This window comes from Neovison vison, chromosome 11, assembly GCF_020171115.1.
Source record: "Neovison vison isolate M4711 chromosome 11, ASM_NN_V1, whole genome shotgun sequence".
NCBI lineage: Eukaryota > Metazoa > Chordata > Mammalia > Carnivora > Mustelidae > Neogale > Neogale vison.
The window spans coordinates 161,609,164-161,628,317 of NC_058101.1; the positions used below are offsets into that span (position 1 = coordinate 161,609,164).

At 44.2% G+C, this 19,154-nt stretch overlaps 1 protein-coding gene across 1 annotated transcript in view; it reads right to left on the reverse strand.

Annotated features, from left to right (window-relative positions):
• The window catches only part of DOCK5 (dedicator of cytokinesis 5), a 206,866-nt gene that overhangs the window by 119,161 nt on the left and 68,551 nt on the right, over positions 1–19,154 (reverse strand). Inside the window, exons 3-5 of the mRNA XM_044225113.1 lie at positions 12,292–12,332; positions 6,818–6,873; positions 4,880–4,976 (exon numbers count right to left, since the gene is read on the reverse strand). Coding sequence (XP_044081048.1) covers positions 4,880–4,976; positions 6,818–6,873; positions 12,292–12,332 — 194 coding nt within the window. The remainder of the gene's footprint in view (positions 1–4,879; positions 4,977–6,817; positions 6,874–12,291; positions 12,333–19,154) is intronic.

Consider the following 19,154-nt stretch of genomic DNA (forward strand, 5'->3'; position numbering starts at 1 on the left):
TGTGTCTGTCAAGTTCCCCACCCCCACCCTCAGTTATGGGCACTTTCTCCCCTCTAGATTTTTACACAACTACAGACTAGCTCAAGTTTTATTGTACTGGTGAATTTTAAATGAGAGGAGATCAGGGGCGCCGGAGTGGCTCAGTCATTTGAACGTCCCTTGGCTTCAGCTCAGGTCATGATCTCAGGGTCGTGGGACTGAGCCCTGCATGGGGCTCCCTATTCAGAGGGGAGTCTGCTTGGGATTCTGTCTCTCCCTCTGCCCCTCCCTACTCAAGGGCATGTGCTCTCTAATAAATACATCTTTTTCAAAAAATAAATAAATGAGAGGAGATCAGTCCATTCTATGAACTACATTTTAGCAATTATGTTCACTTGATTCAACAATACATATAAACCACCTTCCACACCAGGCCTGTCTCATACCTCTTTTCTGTCAGGAAAAAGGATTAGATTCATTCTCCAAAAATTATATGAACAACACAGCCTCACTGGCCAAAACTCATTGAGCCATTTCTCCAACTGGAAGGTGGGGGAACGGCACTGAGTTAAATCTTGGGGTGAGAAGTTACAGAGTATGTTTAACATCACCACTTATCTCAGAATCCCCAGAAGAGTCCCTCTTTCAGAAATGTTCCTCCTTCTGTCCCCACAAACACACTCTAACTTGTCATTTTTCAAGTCCTGATTATTGTTGAGAAAACATAATGTGGGATGTAGACTCGTGCATATTCAAAAAGTATAGTCGGGTTGTTAGTGAGAAGGGAAGTCTGGGTATTACACCAGCCCAAACATGTCTAAATCAATGCAGACTCCTTCACCCTTCTGGCTGGCAGAACTCGCATGGAACAAGGGAGACGTGCTGCTAGAAGGGAAAGAAGGCCAGAGTTCAGGTCAATGGGTCTACTTTCCCAGGCTGGGGACAACGAATGATCCCGAGAGGCTGCAGAGAATAACAGGCAGAGCGCTTACAACCACTGACCTACGGCGGTTACATTCACACTGGGCTGGAAGCAAACCCACCCATCAGCCCCAAGCTGAAGGGTGCACCATCAAACGACTTCAGGGTAGAACTCCACCGTGCAGTCTTGTTCTTCCAACACCTCCCATCCTCAGTGAACTCTTACACGAAGGCAGTGCTGGGGACAGCCAGGGGCTGTCACAGTTTGATGACAAAGCGCCAGGCACTGTCCTGGAAGTTTTATCCATATTATCCAACTGAGTCCTTACAGCAAGTGTGCAGGACGTATATATCATTACTGTTCCAGGTGAGGGAAGTGCAAGGTAGGGGTCAAAGGACTCATCTCAGGCGGCAGACTCAGCTAGTGGCCTACTCTGGACCCAAATCCCTTCCTTCGGGATCTGAGTTCTTCCTGTTTTAGTGTGTTTGTCTGCAGTAATTATTACTGGGTATACTATATTCTTTTGAATATATGAGTATGTTCCAAGCAGAGGAGCAAGTCAGACTTTAAGAACCAGCTGCCTGTCTAACCCCAGTGTCCACAGTCTTGTCATTTCAAGAGGCGACCACATTTCATTCATATTTTTTTCCCCTTTCCGGATCACCCCTGAAAACACACTCACTAAACAGGCTCCAAATGAGGACGAGCAGTATAGGCGAAGCCAGAAGTTGCTGTGAACTTGCACTCTGCATTAGCAGGCTTCCCCCTTTCCTTGCTGGAATGATCCATGCCTCCCGAACTTGAGCCTAAACGAAGGAGTCTCGCTATCCATTGTGAGAAACACTTAGCCTGCTTACTGAGCGCTCAAGGCCACTCCGCCTAAGATGATAACAAAAGACAAGCGAAGTGGCCTTGGATTGGGGGGGAGGGCAGGGAGCACACACAAGGGAGCTTTAGTGTCCTCAAGCTGAGTCAGAGGGATGCCAAGTCAAGGCTGCCCAGAGGGAGGATGTCCAGAGCGGCTACTGTTTCAAGCTAAGACGGCAGCAAGAATGCCATGTGCAGAGTCCTGGATGCCCCGTCTGCGCAATGATCTCACGACCCACACCTTTCTTCATGCTCACACAACCCCATGGAGTCAACAAGGTGGATTTTCCATCGCTTTCACACGGGGGGCAGAATCCAGACAATACCTGGAAATATCAAGTGACTTGCCCAAGACCACAGGGCTTGCTGGACAGGGCCTGGATGAGACACCAAGCTTCTGAATTTCTAGTCCAGGGTTTGTCTCCTACAGTCTGGCATAAAGCCAATAACACCAGGAAAGACAATTAAATGGGACAAAATAATACTAATATAACAAAGAGGAAAAGAAGGCACATGGCAGTGGTCAGCATTTCTTTTTCTGCTTTGGAGGAGTGGGTTCTTCTCTCTTTAGCATGAAGAACTCCTCCCCCTTTTAAAACATATTTATGGTTATTTCACAAGGTTACGGTGCAGCTGCTAAAATTAAGTCACAGCCATCCAAATGTCTTTCCTGTCTGGAATAATTACCTGTGTCTACACAGCTGGACTTATCCTGGTTAGTGGATGGTATTTTTCTCTCACATAAGGCTCTGGATCTGCTACAGAGATTTCTCATGAGCACAGACTGAAAAGGAGAGAACTAGGAAATGTGTTAGAGAGAACTGTGGAGGTTCTAAGATTCTACGGGTGTCCTGAAATATCAAACAGGGGGTGCCTGGGTGGCTCAGTCGGTTAAACATCTGACTCTTGATTTCAGCTCAGGTCATGCTCTCAGGGTCCTGAGATTGAGCCTGCTTGAGACTTGATCTCTGTCTCCCCCTCTGCCCCTACCACGCACCTCCTGCCCTCCCTCACACTATTATGTATGTGTGCGCTCTCTCTCTCACCCTCTCAATAAATAAATATATAAACAAATAATACAACAGAACACCTGGTCTCATAATATGAGGGAGAAAAGGCATGAGAGAAACACAAGTACTGATGTGGTTCAGTAAAATCGGCCTTTATCTTTATGTGAACTGAACGAACTTACAGAATTAGAAAACAAAAAACTAATGAAATCGTGGGGGGAGGTGAAAACCACAGATTTGGGGTCCTTTCACCTTTTACCCAGTGAAGGATAATATTCTGAGGTTTGCTACTTTGATGCCAAATTTTGAGAAAGTTCAGAAATTCTGCCTGAAGTAAACTGTCAGTATGTTAGGAACAGGAACCCAACAAAGTCATGATTAATAATGACCCCATTTTAAGTGGATAATTTTTTTTTAAGATTTTGCCTATTTATTTGGGAGTGCGAGAGAGAAAAAAAGCATACACAAGCGGGGGGTGGGGGTGCAGAGAGAGAGGGAGAAGTAGGCTCCCAGCTCAGCAAGGAGCCCGATGCAGGACTCAATCCAGGACCCTGAGATCACGACCTGAGCTGAAGGCAGATGCTTATTGGACTGAGACACACAGATGCCCCAACATTACCACTTTAAAAATCTCATTGCCCAGTCCTTACTATCAAGTATGTATCCAGAGAGAATGCATTAAGGAAGCTCTCCTGTATGTGCATTCCTCATTTATCAGACTTGTTGCATCTGCCACTAACCAATCAATTAACCAGAGAGTGCTCTCAAAAGAGGTACCAGATGATCGATGCAGGCCAAAGGGCTTAAAACAGCACGTCTGTCCCTGAGATTTAAGAACTTACAGGTAGCTCTCTCCTCAATTACACACAAAGAGATCAAAAGATCACTTGCAGTACGAGGCAGGATGTCCCAAGGGCCAGATGATGGGCCCAGCAGTAAATGCTCCTAAGGTCCAGAAGGAAACATCATGGATTGCTGTTTTAGAAGCTACATTACAAGGAAGACCTTGAAATAGGCCTTGAAAGATGGGTAGGCAGAGAAAAATCCTGTGCTTTCCCACCAAAGGGGCTGGTGATTTCTGCTGCTGTGATCCATCATGGGTAACAACAGCCCAGGATGGAAATGAAATCATACATTAACTCTTAGAAGTCATGCTAGACTGAGCTTCTGATGACTGTTTTTGGTACTAAAGGTCTAGAAGAAGGTGTTCTTCACAAGTTATTGAGATTGGTTTTCGAGAGTCCAAATGAAGAATTAACACATGACTGAACAAAAACCTAGATAAACAAAGTCACATAAAGGAAAGAAACTGGCTTCCAGGCCATCGGGTCTAGTCTACTCCCTCGCTGCACTCATTCACTCATTGAACGAGAAAATATACCTTCCCTGGTCGGCCCCGAGAAGATGCTTACAGAGGCAGGACCTAGTGACTTCTAGGTCCCCAGGAAAGAGGGAACTTTAGAAAAAGATATTTGTGCATCCCACTGTCAAGGAAAGAGCTGCTTCCAGGGGACTTGGAGCATTCTTGGCCTTTTGCAAGACAGCTGCCCACGTATTTTCACTCTGATAACATGAAAAGCCAGATCTACCTTTTCCTAATTGCAAACCTACATGGGACTTGTGATTACGGTTTATCATGGAGAAAATGTGCTGCTTCCTGTGTCATTTCCCACTGAGCTGGTGTATCTTATTTGCATTCTGAGGTGTGTAAGACTACGTTACTGTAAGACACGATACCCTGAGTTGGCCTTGAAAAGAAAGACTCCTCAGACCACGGCTTAATACCACTCAAGTTGCAGAGTCTGTAAGAAAGCCTGGCTAGAGTAAAGAATGCCGTCCTCCTGGGAGTCCTCGTGCGGCTGAGCAGTGAAACACTGACAAATTCCTATTCCCCAGGATACACATTGAGGCTAAGAGCCTGTCCCACTGTTTCTTCTGCCATCCCATGTCATCAGTGACTCTACTCCAGGACAGTGAGAATCCGCTGGTTATCAGCCACGTACGGTCCAGCTAACATGCACCCTGTTCCATGCAGAGAGCTCATGTGTTGCTGAGGCCCGCCAGTGGAACAGACAGCTCCAAGACCCGCGGGAAAGCTCACCACATAGAGCTTGCGCCAGATGACCGCCCATTCTCGCAGCGTCGACGTGAGCTCCTGGACCAGCGGAAGCTCCCCAGGAATCACGGTCTCGTGCTGCCTACGGAGAACCAGAGAGATGCTTGTGTTACTCTGGGCTGACCATCCCTGCTTTTCTTGACAGGGGTCATAGTCCCCACAGGGCAAAGACGGGCATGGGGTGGTCCAGCTGGAAAGACAACGAATCTGTTGTGGGGAAATTTGTTGAGTGGACTTTATTACACCTAAGTCTCTGAGAAAAGAAGGGGCTTACTGATCCAGCTCTCAAAATAAACCACTTCTGGGAGGGAACAAAGGCATCAGCCCAGCCGGGACCATCCCAGTTGGTATCTCGACAAGAGCAATTGCTGAGCCTGGCTGGCTTCCATGACTCCCGGGATGGAGACCCAAACCCAGTCTTTTCGCTGGTTCTGCCAAGTGGCCCTTTCGTTAGGGAGGGTGGGTGGAAGAGTGTACAATGCACGAGGGTCCTGGGGCTGGACATCACACACAGGACCTGCTGGTGGGGACCGAGGCTCTGCCCTCTGACGGAATGGGGCTCGATTTTCTTCTCACCTGCTGCCTCACTGCACTGAAAACGTGTCTCTACCATACTCCTCATGGGCTCACAGGAGACTCAGAACAAGGCAGGGCCGACATTTATTCCCATCAGTCCTCTGGTATTTTCGTGATGAGCAAAAGGAGAGTGACGGCAAGCAAACAAATGGGAAAGAGAGGTAGGACTGCCAGACTTAAATAAGACTACCACATGCCCAGTTAAGTCTGCATTTCAGATGGCTTGAAATAACTTGTTTGTTTGTTTTGAAATAACTTCTCAGTGGAAGTATGACTCATGAAATACCTGGGACATACTAACCATAAACAATTACTTGTTGTTATCTGGATTTCAAATGTAGCTGAGCACCCTGCCTTCTTCTCTGACAACCCTTGTTAGTGGGCATATGCCTCCCTACATGCCCTTCTGCCAACATGGCTGCAGCTAGTGACGGCGGAGGCTGCCAGGGAAATGGCCCGCTGGAAAGAAGCTTCTCCAGGTGGCCAGGCCACCTGGTTTCCGGTCTTGGTTCTGCCACTGAAGAGCTGGGGGAATCTGGGCCTGTCTCCACCCCTCATCTATAAAATGCAGGTGTAGAACTTACAGCTGAAAATGTTCTTTTGCCGCTGTGAGTCTGCGTGACTCTGATCCATTCTCCTCTCTAGCAACCCTGGCATTCTAGTCCTGCTCTGGGCTCTCCTTCCCTCCTCTGTCCCTGGGGCTCCCCAACCCAGCGGCCTCTCTTTCCCACCTCAGGTTGAGTGCCTTTCTCCTCCTCAGGTTCCACAGAGGCAGTCACTGTCCGGGACAGCTGGTAAGGTGGATGAGAAATTAGAATATCCAAAACATAGTGGATTTCATCTGCAGAGCACGTTCACACACATCATTTCATCATTCCACATTAAGCTCTCGACCAGCATACGGCCAGATTTATGTCCTCCAGTTTGTATGGGCAAAAAGCCCAAGGGGCAATAAGGCTAACGGACTTGTCTAAGCTCCAGAGCTGATCACTGCCGGAGGCAGCTTGCTCCTCTCTCTCCCATGGTTGCCAAACTGGGGGCCCTTGGAAATCCTAGCAGCAAAAGGGTGCCCAAAGTTTGTGTGTGTGCGCACACTCAGTGAGCACAGTGCAGGAGGGAGGCAGGGGGCCTCCGTTCGTTCACTGCCTGGCTTTACTATCCTGGGGAAGGATGCCAGAGAGGAACCATTATGAAAGAAGGTATCATCTCGGGAATAAAGCTCGTATTCACTCTCTCCTTGTGAGAAGGGCACTGACGAGATGAGAGCAGAAACGCACACGAGAAACTCTTTAATGATCATTTCACACATCCACCACTTTTAGGGGTCTTCCCGGGACGGGAACTTACCCTCGGTCTTCCACGGTTGCCTCCTTCAAATGGATGTACGTTTCAGGGAAGATCCCCTACAGAGAGAAGAACGTCGGTTACATGGCCGCAAAAACCTCAGGGTAAGGAGCACACATGGCACCAGGAACGAGTGAGGAGACAGGATACTTGGGCCGTCACCAGAGTGTGCGGTCAGGCTCGAGGGCCCGACCACACAGACTGCGCCTCCCTGAAAGCATGGCTGGAAAGACAGAAATTAAGATCGGGGTTCACAGAGCACGGAAGAAGTGCTTCGGAAGGGGGCGAACATGTCCTGACCAACTCAGGGCTGCAGTAACGCTAAGGGGCTTGGCAGCAACTAGAACCGTCCAGATCCTAATGCCATGAACTGCTGCCCTAAAAGGCTTTCTCATAATTAGTGACCCGAAGGGCTGTGCACTTAGTGGCCCATGAAATTATAGTGATTTTCCAAAACAATCCCTTCTCACCGCTTTCACTTAAGCCAAATGCACCCCAAATCAATTAGTACTAGTTATCTGGTTATTTTTAGCACTTCCCAGTCTCAAATTGCTTCTCAGTCTATGTTCTTAAGTGGCCATTCTACATCACTGTTGCGATGTTGCTTTGGAGAAACTAAGGCCCATAAGGGCCTAAGAGAAAGCCTGGAAACTGGTCGGTAGACACTGAAGAAGTGAAGATCAGATCACAGAAAGCAAGTCATGGATCTGAGTTTTCCTGATGCCAACGGCTTCTGTTGTTTACCTGTGTGATACTCTCATGGATAAACGGAGGCAACGCCATGGGGAAAAGGCACTGCTGTTCTTTGTTTTAGGGTACTCTGCAGGCCAGACCAGCAGAGGGAGGAGAAGAGCCTATTTACTGGGTACCACTGGTTTGACTCCTCCTAGCCCTGTACCTGCGGAGGTCAGTGCAACCCTGTGCGCATTCTCTGCTGGGGGACTGACCACAAAGGTGGGAAAGGAAGATCTTCCTACATGGGGGCTCAGTCAAAGATGTGTGTGTACGCAGTGATCCTTAATCCGTCCAGAGACAGAAAACTAGTTCACTTCTACTGGCGTCAGTCTTGTGTCCAGCTTCATGTGCTCTATTTATCTAAAACTCTTCTTTCTCCATCTTAGCCCTTTGCCAATAAAACAGGAAACAGAAAGAAAACCTGAGACTGAGCTGCTCCCAGCCTTGGTGATGACAGGGTAGATCTTGTCACTGCCTGAGTCGAAAGCAAAATGACTGTCCTTTCCAGCCAGGCAGAAAGAAACCCCCCCCCCAAAAAGTACATTACCTTCCCCTCTTCACTTTGAGAAAGGGGTATGCATGTGGTGTGTAAGTCAGAAAGTACTATGCTGATTTGTTACTGATAAGACCCAGAACACACAGAGAGACAAGATGACACTGACCTTTTTCATTATAGGGGCAGGATTCAAAGTGATTTTGGAAAACTGATCAAACAGTTAAACAAAAATTCAAATGTAGGTATAATTCCTGTGGGGCCTAATTTCTGATGTTCTGAAGCTCCAGATCTGTGCTTAGGGTGTCTAAGGAACTTTGGGTGTTTCTTCTGTCCATCTGGAGGTAAATGTCTTGTTGACTGCCATCTTGGTAGAGAACCAGACTTGATCGTCCAGAACTCACCTTGAGGATATGATGCTAAGTGAAGTAATCCAGACACAAAAGGACAAATACTGTTATGATTCCACTTGTAGGACGGATCTAGAGTGGTTAAATCCATAGAGACAGAAAGTAGAATGGGCGTGGCCAGGGATGGGCTTGGGAAGGAATGGGGAGTGGACACTTGGTAAATAATGAGCCACTTAAAGCAGTAGCTCTAAGAAGCCACACTTGGAGGTTAAAATAAGAGGTAACACTGCTTATCCCAGGGAATATCCTTGCAGAAAACTTTTCTCATCAAGAAGGTAAAGGACGGGCGCCTGGGTGGCTCAGTGGGTTGGGCCGCTGCCTTCGGCTCGGGTCATGATCTCAGGGTCCTGGGATCGAGTCCCACATCGGGCTCTCTGCTCAGCGGGGGCCTGCTTCCCTTCCCTCTCTCTGCCTGCCTCTCTGCCTACTGTGATCTCTTTCTGTCAAATAAATAAATAAACTCTTAAAAAAAAAAAAAAAAGAATGTAAAGGACGAATTAAAATCTTTGTGCATTTGTAATCTGATTACTAGTCTCTTAATAATTGGGAGAAATCCAAGATAGAAGCATTTGAAATATAAAGGTCTTATGTTGTAACACCCAAGCAGATAATTTATACTGAATGTACAGACATGAGGACTTTCATCTTAAGAGAGTATTTATTTTGTTCCATTACCTCCCTGTTACTTGCAGGCCCCATCCTTCCATGACAACATATGTCCACTTACATCCATTTAACTGCTCTAGTAAATCTGAGCCTTGGAGAAGTTTTCTTTCCTTCTTTCCATCTGATACACAGAAAGGCAGGAAAAACCTGGGGGATAGATTACTAATTTATGGCTTATCTCAATTTTGATTCTCCTTTCTCAATGCAACCTACTCACTTGAGGAAAAAAAATATCTAACCACTTTCTAGATATTGCCGTTATCCATACTTCCACAATCCTGCCAGAATCAATAATCAGTTTCTGCAAAGCTCTGGGCTTCTTCAATTTGTAAAACCACTAGCCCGTTTTATCACCACTCTAAATGGCTAGGTCTGCTGATAACTGACACCAAAAATTTCCATTAAAATAATAGGCCTTTCAAACAGCTCCTCCCCCAAAGACTGGCAAATGCAGGAAAAAACAGCATTAGGAGAGGATTTCAAACAGGCTGGATCTCTTAATGAAAGGGTGTCAAAGCTGAACATAATTCATGATGACTGAATCTAAATTCCCTTGATGCTTCCTGCTACTCTCCACCAGGAAGATATTTCAACTTAAAAATCAACAAGTAAAAGCAACATCCTTGTTAGTACTATCATTTCATTGAATTACAAAGTTGAATTATCAAGAACTAAAAAAAGTTCTTCCTGAAATAATTCTTCTTAAGGGTGAGATTTCAAGTTTAAGTAAGGGTTTTAGGGACGCCTGGGTGGCTCAGTTGGTTAAGCAGCTGCCTTCGGCTCAGGTCATGATCCCAGTGTCCTGGGATCAAGTCCCACATCGGGCTCCTTGCTCGGCAGGGAGCCTGCTTCTCCCTCTGCCTCAGCCTGCCTCTCTGTCTGCCTGTGCTCACTCGCTCTCTCTCCCTCTATCCCTGACAAATAAATAAATAAAATCTTAAAAAAAAAATTTTTTTTTAAGTAAGGGTTTTAAAGAAATGAAAACAAACAAAACTAAAACACACTCAGGGAGCATGCTATTTCCTTTTCAAAGCCAACAACAAGGGTGTGAGCTAGATAGATTCTGATCTATTAGGACATCACAGGATGCCTTAGAAACCGAGGTCTATGTGCAAAAAGAATCCCTACATACCGTAGCTCTCTGAAAGGGAAAAGTGTGGCCGGGGACCTTGTTTCAACATGATTCACAATCACCAGTTAAAAATCAAAGAATTGTGTTTGTTCTTTAAGTTCATGTGATCTTACCTGAGAATGGGGTTTTGTTCATTTTTTTTAAGTTGACTTTTTTTTTTTTTTTAAGCAGACTGGGAAATGGAATAAGTCTTCTTGCTCTTTAATAAATTCAGAACTTCTGGGGCGCCTGGGTGGCTCAGTGGGTTGAGCCTCTGCCTTCGGCTCAGGTCATGATCCCAGGGTCCTGGGATGGAGCCCCGGTGGGGCTCTCTGCTCAGCAGGGAGCCTGCTTCCACCTCCCTCTCTCTGCCTGCCTCTCTGCCTACTTGTGATCTCTGTCTGTCAACTAAATAAATAAAATATTAAAAAAAAAATTCAGAACTTCTAAATGGTTAGCTCCAACCATGCTTCGAAATAACTTATCATTTCTATAATTATGAGTAAATAAACAAAGATAGGGCTAACCAGGAGTATCTATAAACCACAGGACAAGGATCCTAAAATAAAGAAAGGCTTTTATCTCACTACGCTCTTATTCATGCCAGGATGTCCCTGTCCTCGGTCACTATTTGAAGGCCTGGAGAAATTGAAGTCAGCAAGAAATTAAATCAGAGTAGTTAAATTGGAAATGAAAACAGGTGGGAAAATGCAGGAATTGAACCGTGGGTAGAAAAATTCAGCATTAGGATTTGGGGAGGGATAAAAGACCAAACTATGGGAGTTGATACTCACATGACAAACACACACTCCTTTATTTTGGTAGATTTTCCAATTGTCAATGTTAACACACTGCATGTGTGGACATGTAAATGTACAAAATAGTGACTCCAGATCCAAATAGAAAACTTGATCCAAACAATGCTGATTTCTAATGACTACAACCTTGTAGAAAGGGGTTTCTCTGGGCCCTGAGCTCTTTCAAGAGTTGTGTGCTTAGATTACTTGTATCTCATGCCATGCTTGAAAAGTAAGAACTGTGGGTTTTGATTGTGTGTGTGTGTATGTGTGTTTCTCTCACTTCTTGATAAATTCTAAAATGTTTCTCTTACCCCTCTCTTAATTAGCTATTCTGCATGTGAACGAACTGTGAAAAGTGATGGTCCTATCAACCCCGTTTCTCTTTCAAAAAAAAGTGCTGACAGGCCTTGCTGCCCCAGAATGCAGCGTCAAAGGAAAAGGCCTGACCTGACCTAAAATTAACTGAGGGGGTATTAACGTAACTAACAGATTTTCTTTAACTTGATGATGAGTAGTTTTGGCATGGGGTAGAGGAACCTGCTAGGGTCAGTTAGTTTTCAAACTCTCTGCCCATGACAAGATACATTTTCATGGCAACTGAGTTCTTAACTATGCATAAAATGTAATTTAAAATACATTAATAAATACGCACCTCACACAAAAGTTTCATGGACAGTATTTTTCATGGCATTCCATTTTCTTTTCTACTTTGCAGAGTTTCAGTTTTTGGAAGATGGTGATTAATAACCCCTGATGTTGATTTCATGATGTATTACTGGGACTGGCTGTGAGGTTCAGTTTCAAAACTACTACTCTGGCTTATCATTTTATAACAAAGGATGGACTCAAGTAGAAATGGGGAGATGCTTTAGTTCTGGGATGTTGGCACTGGGGAGCTAAAGAACCAAGCAGCAGCATGGGTTCCCCTGAAGGAGAGAGCCAACAAGAACACTCTCATCCCACCCTGCGGAGCTCCAGGGGCTGGGAGCAGCAAGCCTGCAAGTGCTGGGAGGGCCTGACCAGGGGAGTGAATTCGACTCTGGCCTTCCCCCTTAAGTTGGCTGGTGGGAAAAGGGGTCCACGGGACTTGTGTGATTTTACACACATTGAGGTCAGAGAATTTGTTGTCAGATCTAAACAACAGCCATCCCACAGAACACAAACTAAGTCTAGAGGCAGCAAAGAGCAGAAAATGGGCCCCGGTAGCATAACACAAAGCTGGCAGGCAGATTCAAATTCAAAAAGTAAATGAGAAACCATACCTTTTTAGATTTATTCTGGAGGGTATATCCTCTGTACCAACCTGCCGGGGAATAAGAAAACACAATCTTTTATGTTATCTGAGATAATATAAAGATAGGAGCAAAATGCATCCTCTTACTCTACGGGAATGCTGGGATGGAATCCAAGAGGCAATTAGCAGACTAATTAGAATACGTATATTTTGGTTGAGTACACAATTGAAATCTAGATCTATTTTGGGGCTTAATTCTCCTCATAGGTAAAGGATTTAAAATTCACATAGAACCACGTTTCATCTCTGCTCCTCTAGAGAAAGGACAGAACAAACCAACTAACAAACTAGACAGAAGGCAGCTCAATCTCTTAATATTTTAATACCTTAGATATTTAGTAAACGTTTTTGCATGAATGAAGGTCTTTCATCCATATATATACATTCTACAAATCACCCTATACTATGAAAATAAATACTTTAAAATAATTTATAGTCTCTCTCTTATCTAAATTCTCAGGTAAGGAACCACTCTTCTGGAAGAATTTTAAACTGGAATGGCAAATCTTACATACATAAATATTTGCACCTAAAAGAGTTGAAATAAACAAATAATAAAAGAATATTTAGAACAATTCTTGGCAATGCTATTCACATCCCTGACAATAAAAAAAATTTTGTTGGCTTGATGAGGCTTTAAAAAAAGCCTTCAACTTCCACAGGCACCTGGGTGGCTCAGACGGTTGAGCAATTGCCTTTGGCCCAGGTCATGGTCCCAGGGTATGGTCCCAGGGTCTTGGGATTGAGTCCCACATCAGGCTCCCTGCTCAAGCAGGGGGCCTGCTTCTACCTCTGCCTCCCTTTCTATCTCTCATGAATAAATGAATAAAATTTAAAAAAAAAAAAAAAAGCCTTCAATTTCTTTTTTTTTTTAAAGACTTCAATTTCTTTATAAAAATTTCAATAAATACACATACACCTATGGATGCTTTTCCACCCTTTATCTGGTAAAGGGAGTATACAATTTAATCAATCCATAAACAGATAACTTATATTAAGCATTTATTGATCACCTACTAGAAACTTAAGGCATCTGCCAATAAGGTTCTAGAACCGTCTTGTAATTTGTTCTACATGAAATCATCCAGAAAAGAGACACATAACCTATTCTGGATATGTTACAAGAAGAAAGTTGAATGTACCTTGAACAGAAATTTGAGAATACTTTCACAAATTTTTAAACTGTCAGTATTCAAAATTTAAAGAATTTTGCTATTTCCTTTTTCTTTTTTTAAATATCAGGAAAGAATAGGATGCTATGCTGTAAAATCACTGCAGGTTTTTATCAAGGCCCACGGTTGAGAAAAAGGTATTTGAACAGGAAACATTGCTCCCAATTTCGGATGCCAAAGTGCAGGAGAGAGTCAGGTGTAAGAAGAACACCAAGCCAGACATGGCTGGCAAGTTCAGCTGGCCCGGGAAGTGTCTTTGCAGGAATGACTGGCTTCAGGCTCCTCCTGGGGTGGAGGAGGGGCAGGCAAGCTGAGAAACAATGGTCTTTTCCAAGCAGTTTCCAACTCCCTGTGTCCTACAAAACCAAGATGTAACAGTTTGGACTTTGCTCCACTGTCAGAGAAAAATGTCTCTGTACTTGCATAAACAGTATTTTTGCGCAGCCATTCATCACAGAATTATGCTTCCGAAACCTGTCATTTTTGAAAAAAAACATTTTTTTTCTTTACCTCTTAAGTCTCCTCTAGAATTGTGGTTTGTGTAAAACCCATATCTAAAGGCATAAAATTACCACACTGAATCTCTAAAACGTTCATCTTGTTTGGCATTAGGTACTAGCAGAAGAGTATCTATCTCTGGAGTTTCAGTCATATACTCTTGGGACCCCATAAATTCGATTGCTAATAACTGCAAGGGATTCGAGAAAGAACACGGTGTTCCAACTGATCCCAATATTTAAAACAGGATCATTATAGTTAAATATGGTATGCTTTTAAGGCTTCCAAATGCATCACGATACAAAGAGACAGCGAAGGCTCTGTATCAAACAAGCAACTACAATCAGTAAGTAGTGTGAGCTGGGGGGAATCTCGGCTGCTTTTTAAAATTAGTACATTATTGAAATAAAGAGAACAGTGGGGGATGGTGAGTGCAGAGGGCCAGTCTTGCCTAGATTTAGGTGAAACGTCAGTCTCAAGGATTGAGTTTTAAGACCACAGGTTCACAGAACAGACTGGTGGTTGCCAGACGCAGAGGGTGGAGGTGAGGGCAAAATGGGGGAAAGGGAGTCAAAAGGTACAACCTTCTAGTTATAAAATAGTGATGTCACGGGGATATCATGTACATCATGGCAACCACAGATAATAATACTGTTGCATATATTTGAAAGTTGCTAAGAGAGTAATTCTTAAAACTGCTCATTACAAGGAAAAAGAATTTTGTAACTCTGTAAGCTAATGTATGTTAACTAGCCTTATTGTAATGAACATTTTGGAATAAACACAAATATACAATCACTGGGGCACCTGGGTGGCCCAATCCATTGGTTAAGCATCTGTTTTCAACTCAGGTCAAGATCTCAGGACCCTGAGATCCAGCCCTCTCACCCCCACGCCAAATGCAAATATTCAAGGGCATTCAGATCTCGGGTTTAAGCAAATGGATGGCCAGAATTAACTCTTCGGGATAGGAAGACTGAAAAAAGGAAAGCACTGGGGGATGGAAGACAGAATTGGGGGATGGAAGACAGAATCAAGAGCTGTGCCTTGGCCCATCTCCTCCCCTTCCTGAACAACTGAGCCCTGATCTGTTAGGTGGGACATGGCAACTAAGGCATTTGCAACGGTGGTGGGGAGGGCATCCACACAGGGGGCCAGAGTGGCATGGTGTGTCAGAGCCAGGCAGAACAAGGTGGGCATCCATGGGATGGATGAAGGAAAAGGGTGAAGAGAAGGGCATCCACAACCACGACCTGGGGGTGGGGGACGGTGGGATGACCCGAGCTATCAGAGAGAGAAGAGGCTGAGGAGGGTGTCCATGTGGGAGGAGGTGTGGTCATGAAGACAGAGACTGGTTACATGCTGAGGACCTGATGAAATACGTAAATATATTAATCCCGGAAGCCAGGTTTCTTACTGTCACAGGACAGAGTTTTAAGGAACGGAAAGATGCTGGACTGGACTTGAAGGTCCCTAAGTGCACACATGACTCCTAAAACAGGCAGACTGGTCAAAATGAATCATGTGTGAACCCATACTTACACACACGTGCATATTATCCTTGGCTCTGCTGATACCTACTGGTTTTTATTGTTTTTGACCCTGAGACAGATAATGATGGAGAGAGCTGAAAAAAGTAGCTATGCACGTGTCCGGAGAGTGGCCAGTCCCGGATGGAACAGGAGGGCGGAGGACTCCACGAAGAAGAAATCCAAGAAAGCAATGGAACTGTGAAATTACCTCCTTTGTCTGAACATATGAGAAGGAGGTAAACACTTCTGTCAGAAAATCTGGACATGAAAAAGAAGTAAGTCCACAGAGAATGAAGAAAAGAAGAATTAACACCTCTAGAAAAACATTATTCAAGGCAGAAAATAGAATGAAGGTACGTTCCACAGCATCTGCTGCTTCTACTACATAGACTCAGTAATCTAAATAATAACTTCTAAAAAATAATGATGTATTTATAGTAGAAGGTCTCTACCAGATACAGCCAGGTGTGTCTGTGGCTGGTCAGAATTATAAGAGCGCTAAATCCTTACCTTCCCTAATAAGCAGTTAATAAATGAAAACGGAAATATCAAGTAATAGAAGCACGATTTTTTTAAAAAAAGATTTTATTTATAGAGAGAATGCATGAGAGGGGCGAGGGGCAGAGGGAGAAGCCGACTCCCTGCTGAGCAGAGGGCCCGATGTGGGACTTGATCCTGGGACTCCAGGATCATGACCTGAGCCGAAAGCAGTTGCTTAACCAACTGAGTCACCCAGGTGCCCTAGAAATGAAAAAGCATGTACCACAACCAAGGGCTGAAAGAGTTCAAAGTAGAATCAGAAACCAAGAGGAGGTGGGAAGAGACTGTTATTTATCATTATCAACTTGATAGAAATGACTTGACCTTTAAGGTTATATGCAATGATATGCATATAATGATAACTCTGAAAATTAAGACAAAAAATACAGCTAATTAGTCCTGGTAAGCCAGGACCATAAAAGCCAAAATTATAGGGAAAGAAAACAGATCAAGGCTGAGGTTGGTGTGAGGCTGATACAGGGGACAGGGGAGAATCTGGGGCTTTTGACAAAATCATTCTCTACCTTGTGGTGGTATTTCATGATTGTGTGCATTAGTCAAAATCTGTATGCTAAATAGGGTGAATTCATCTCAATGTAAGTAATATTTGTTTCTGGATGAGATATACTCTACAACCACTTGAATGGATAAAGGTAAAATGACGGACTCTGCCAAGAGGTGGTACGGACACGGGCAATTAGAATTCTCTCACGTTGCTGGTAGTTTCACATAAGATCAAACATACATGCACCATATGTTAACTAGCAAAATTTAAATTAAAAAGCAAAACAAAACCACCACAAGAATATATATATGACCTATGACCTAGCAATACCCCATTTCTAAGTATGCACCCAAGATCTATAAAAACTGGGCACCTCGGTGGACCAGTTGGTTAAGCATCTGCCTTTGGCTCAAGTCATGATCCTGGAACTGAGCCCCATATCAGGCTCTCTGCTCAGCAGGAAGTTTGCTTCTCCCCCTCTCTCTGATCCTCCCCTATGCTCGGTTTTTCTCTCTTGCTCTAATAAAAAAATAAAAATAAAGATCCGGGGCAACTGCGTGGCTCAGTCGTTAAGCATCTGCCTTCAGCTCAAGTCATAATCCCAGAACCCACAGCTTGAGCCCGCATCATAGGGCTCTCTGCTGAGCGGGGACCCTGCTTCTCCCTCACTTGCTGTTGAACTCTGTTGCTATCTCTGTCTCTCTCTAATAAATAAATAAATAATGGGGGGGTGGGGAAGATCAGTAAAAACATACATCCGTAAAAATACGTTACAAGATTGTGTATCGAAGCTTTCTTATTAATAGCCAAAAACTGGAACCCATCAAAATGTCCATCAACGGGAGTATCAACAAACGGTGGTATATTTACCTACTAGGGTATTACTCAGTGATGAAAAGGAATGAACTACAGTCATAAGCAACATCATTGATGAGCCTAAAAAACATCACGTGAATGAAACAATCCAAACACAACAGACGCGCATAATTCCATTTATATATAGTTGAAGAGCAGGAAAACCAATGCATGGTGACCTTCCTTGGAGCAGTAGTTATTTTTGGGGGTGAGAACTGTGTAGAAGAATGCAGTGGGGAGCTTCTTGGGGCAAGGGAAATGTTCTGTATCTCGACTGGAGTATTAGGCACATGGGGGGCATTCATTTGTCAAAATTCAGTGAACTGAATACCTAAGATGAGAGTATTTTTCCACAACTCTGAAAAGCCATATGAAATTTCACACGATCATATAAGCATTACCAAGTAAGCCCTTCAAGGTGATACAGAATTCCATGATCATGACATTGCTCAAATATTACTAAATATTTTTGTCTGAAACTGCCTCTGAAACCAGCGTGAGCCGTGTGTGAAAAATCACAGGACCATTTCTCCTTCATTTTTACTTTTTACTGTGCCTCCTTAAGACATTATCCCTCCTCCTGCCTCACTTTATGTGCCAAAGCTAATCTGAAGGAGTTTTGCTATTTCCAAAAGATCAATCACAGTTTGGAGATTCATTGACTCATTCAACAGAGAGATGCCAAGCAAGCAAGAAGTACAGTGTCTCCATCCTTCCAAGTCTTGCTTTATCGCGGGAAGAAAAAAACCACGTACCTGTAAACACCCAGCAAATAAACAGAGTAACTGCCAGTGGGGTTAAAAGGTATTAAGGAAGGAGAGGACGGCGGGACAGGGGTGGGTGGGGGTGGGCTCCTTCAGAGCGTGTGGTTAGAGACTGTCTTGGAGGAGCTACTGGAGCCAGGGATTTACATCACTAATGTGGTCATTCATTTATTATAGATAAAAACACTCACCGCACACCAGCGGGCCAGACCCTGTCTTCAAGAAGGAAGGAAACAGAGCCATAAACAAATAATTGAATACAAAGAGCTTCTAAGAGGCAGACTTGAAGACACTGGCGCACAAAGGGAGAATTATGAATGTGCTAAAGACTCCGAAGGCAATTACTGAGGGGGACTCAAGATTTTCTGAACCATGAAAGCATTATTTAGACGTGTAAGTCACAGAGAGTTTTGTAAAAGCTCTCCTCGTTTCACAGTCCCACAAGAAATCAGTGCTACCCCCAGAACAATAAATCGTTCCTGTGTTGAAAAATATACATAAAATATACTATTTTTAAAAGACTTTATTTATTTATTTCACAGACAGAGATCACAAGCAGGCAGAAAGGCAGGCAGAGAGAGGAAGGGAAGCAGGCTCCCCGCTGAGCAGAGAGCCTGATGCGGGGCTTGATCCCAGGACTCTGGGATCATGATCTGAGCCCAAGGCAGAGGCTTTAACCCCCTCAGCCACCTAGGCGCCCCTATTTTAACCATTGTTAAGTGTTCAGTTCAGTGGCACTAAGTACATTCACAACATTGTGATACTGTTGACTTGCCCGGAGTTAAAGGCAAGAAACAGAGAGGGAGCCACGGGGTGAGGGAGGGGAAGGGCTGAGAAGAGCCATAGAGGAAGAGCAGGTGCTAGATCCTGTTGTTTTCCTGTAAGTGTCAGTGGTCTGATAGTAAATTAGGCCAAGGTCAAAGGTCCATCCCCTGTGGGTCAGGTAACCCTGTCAGGTTCCTCTG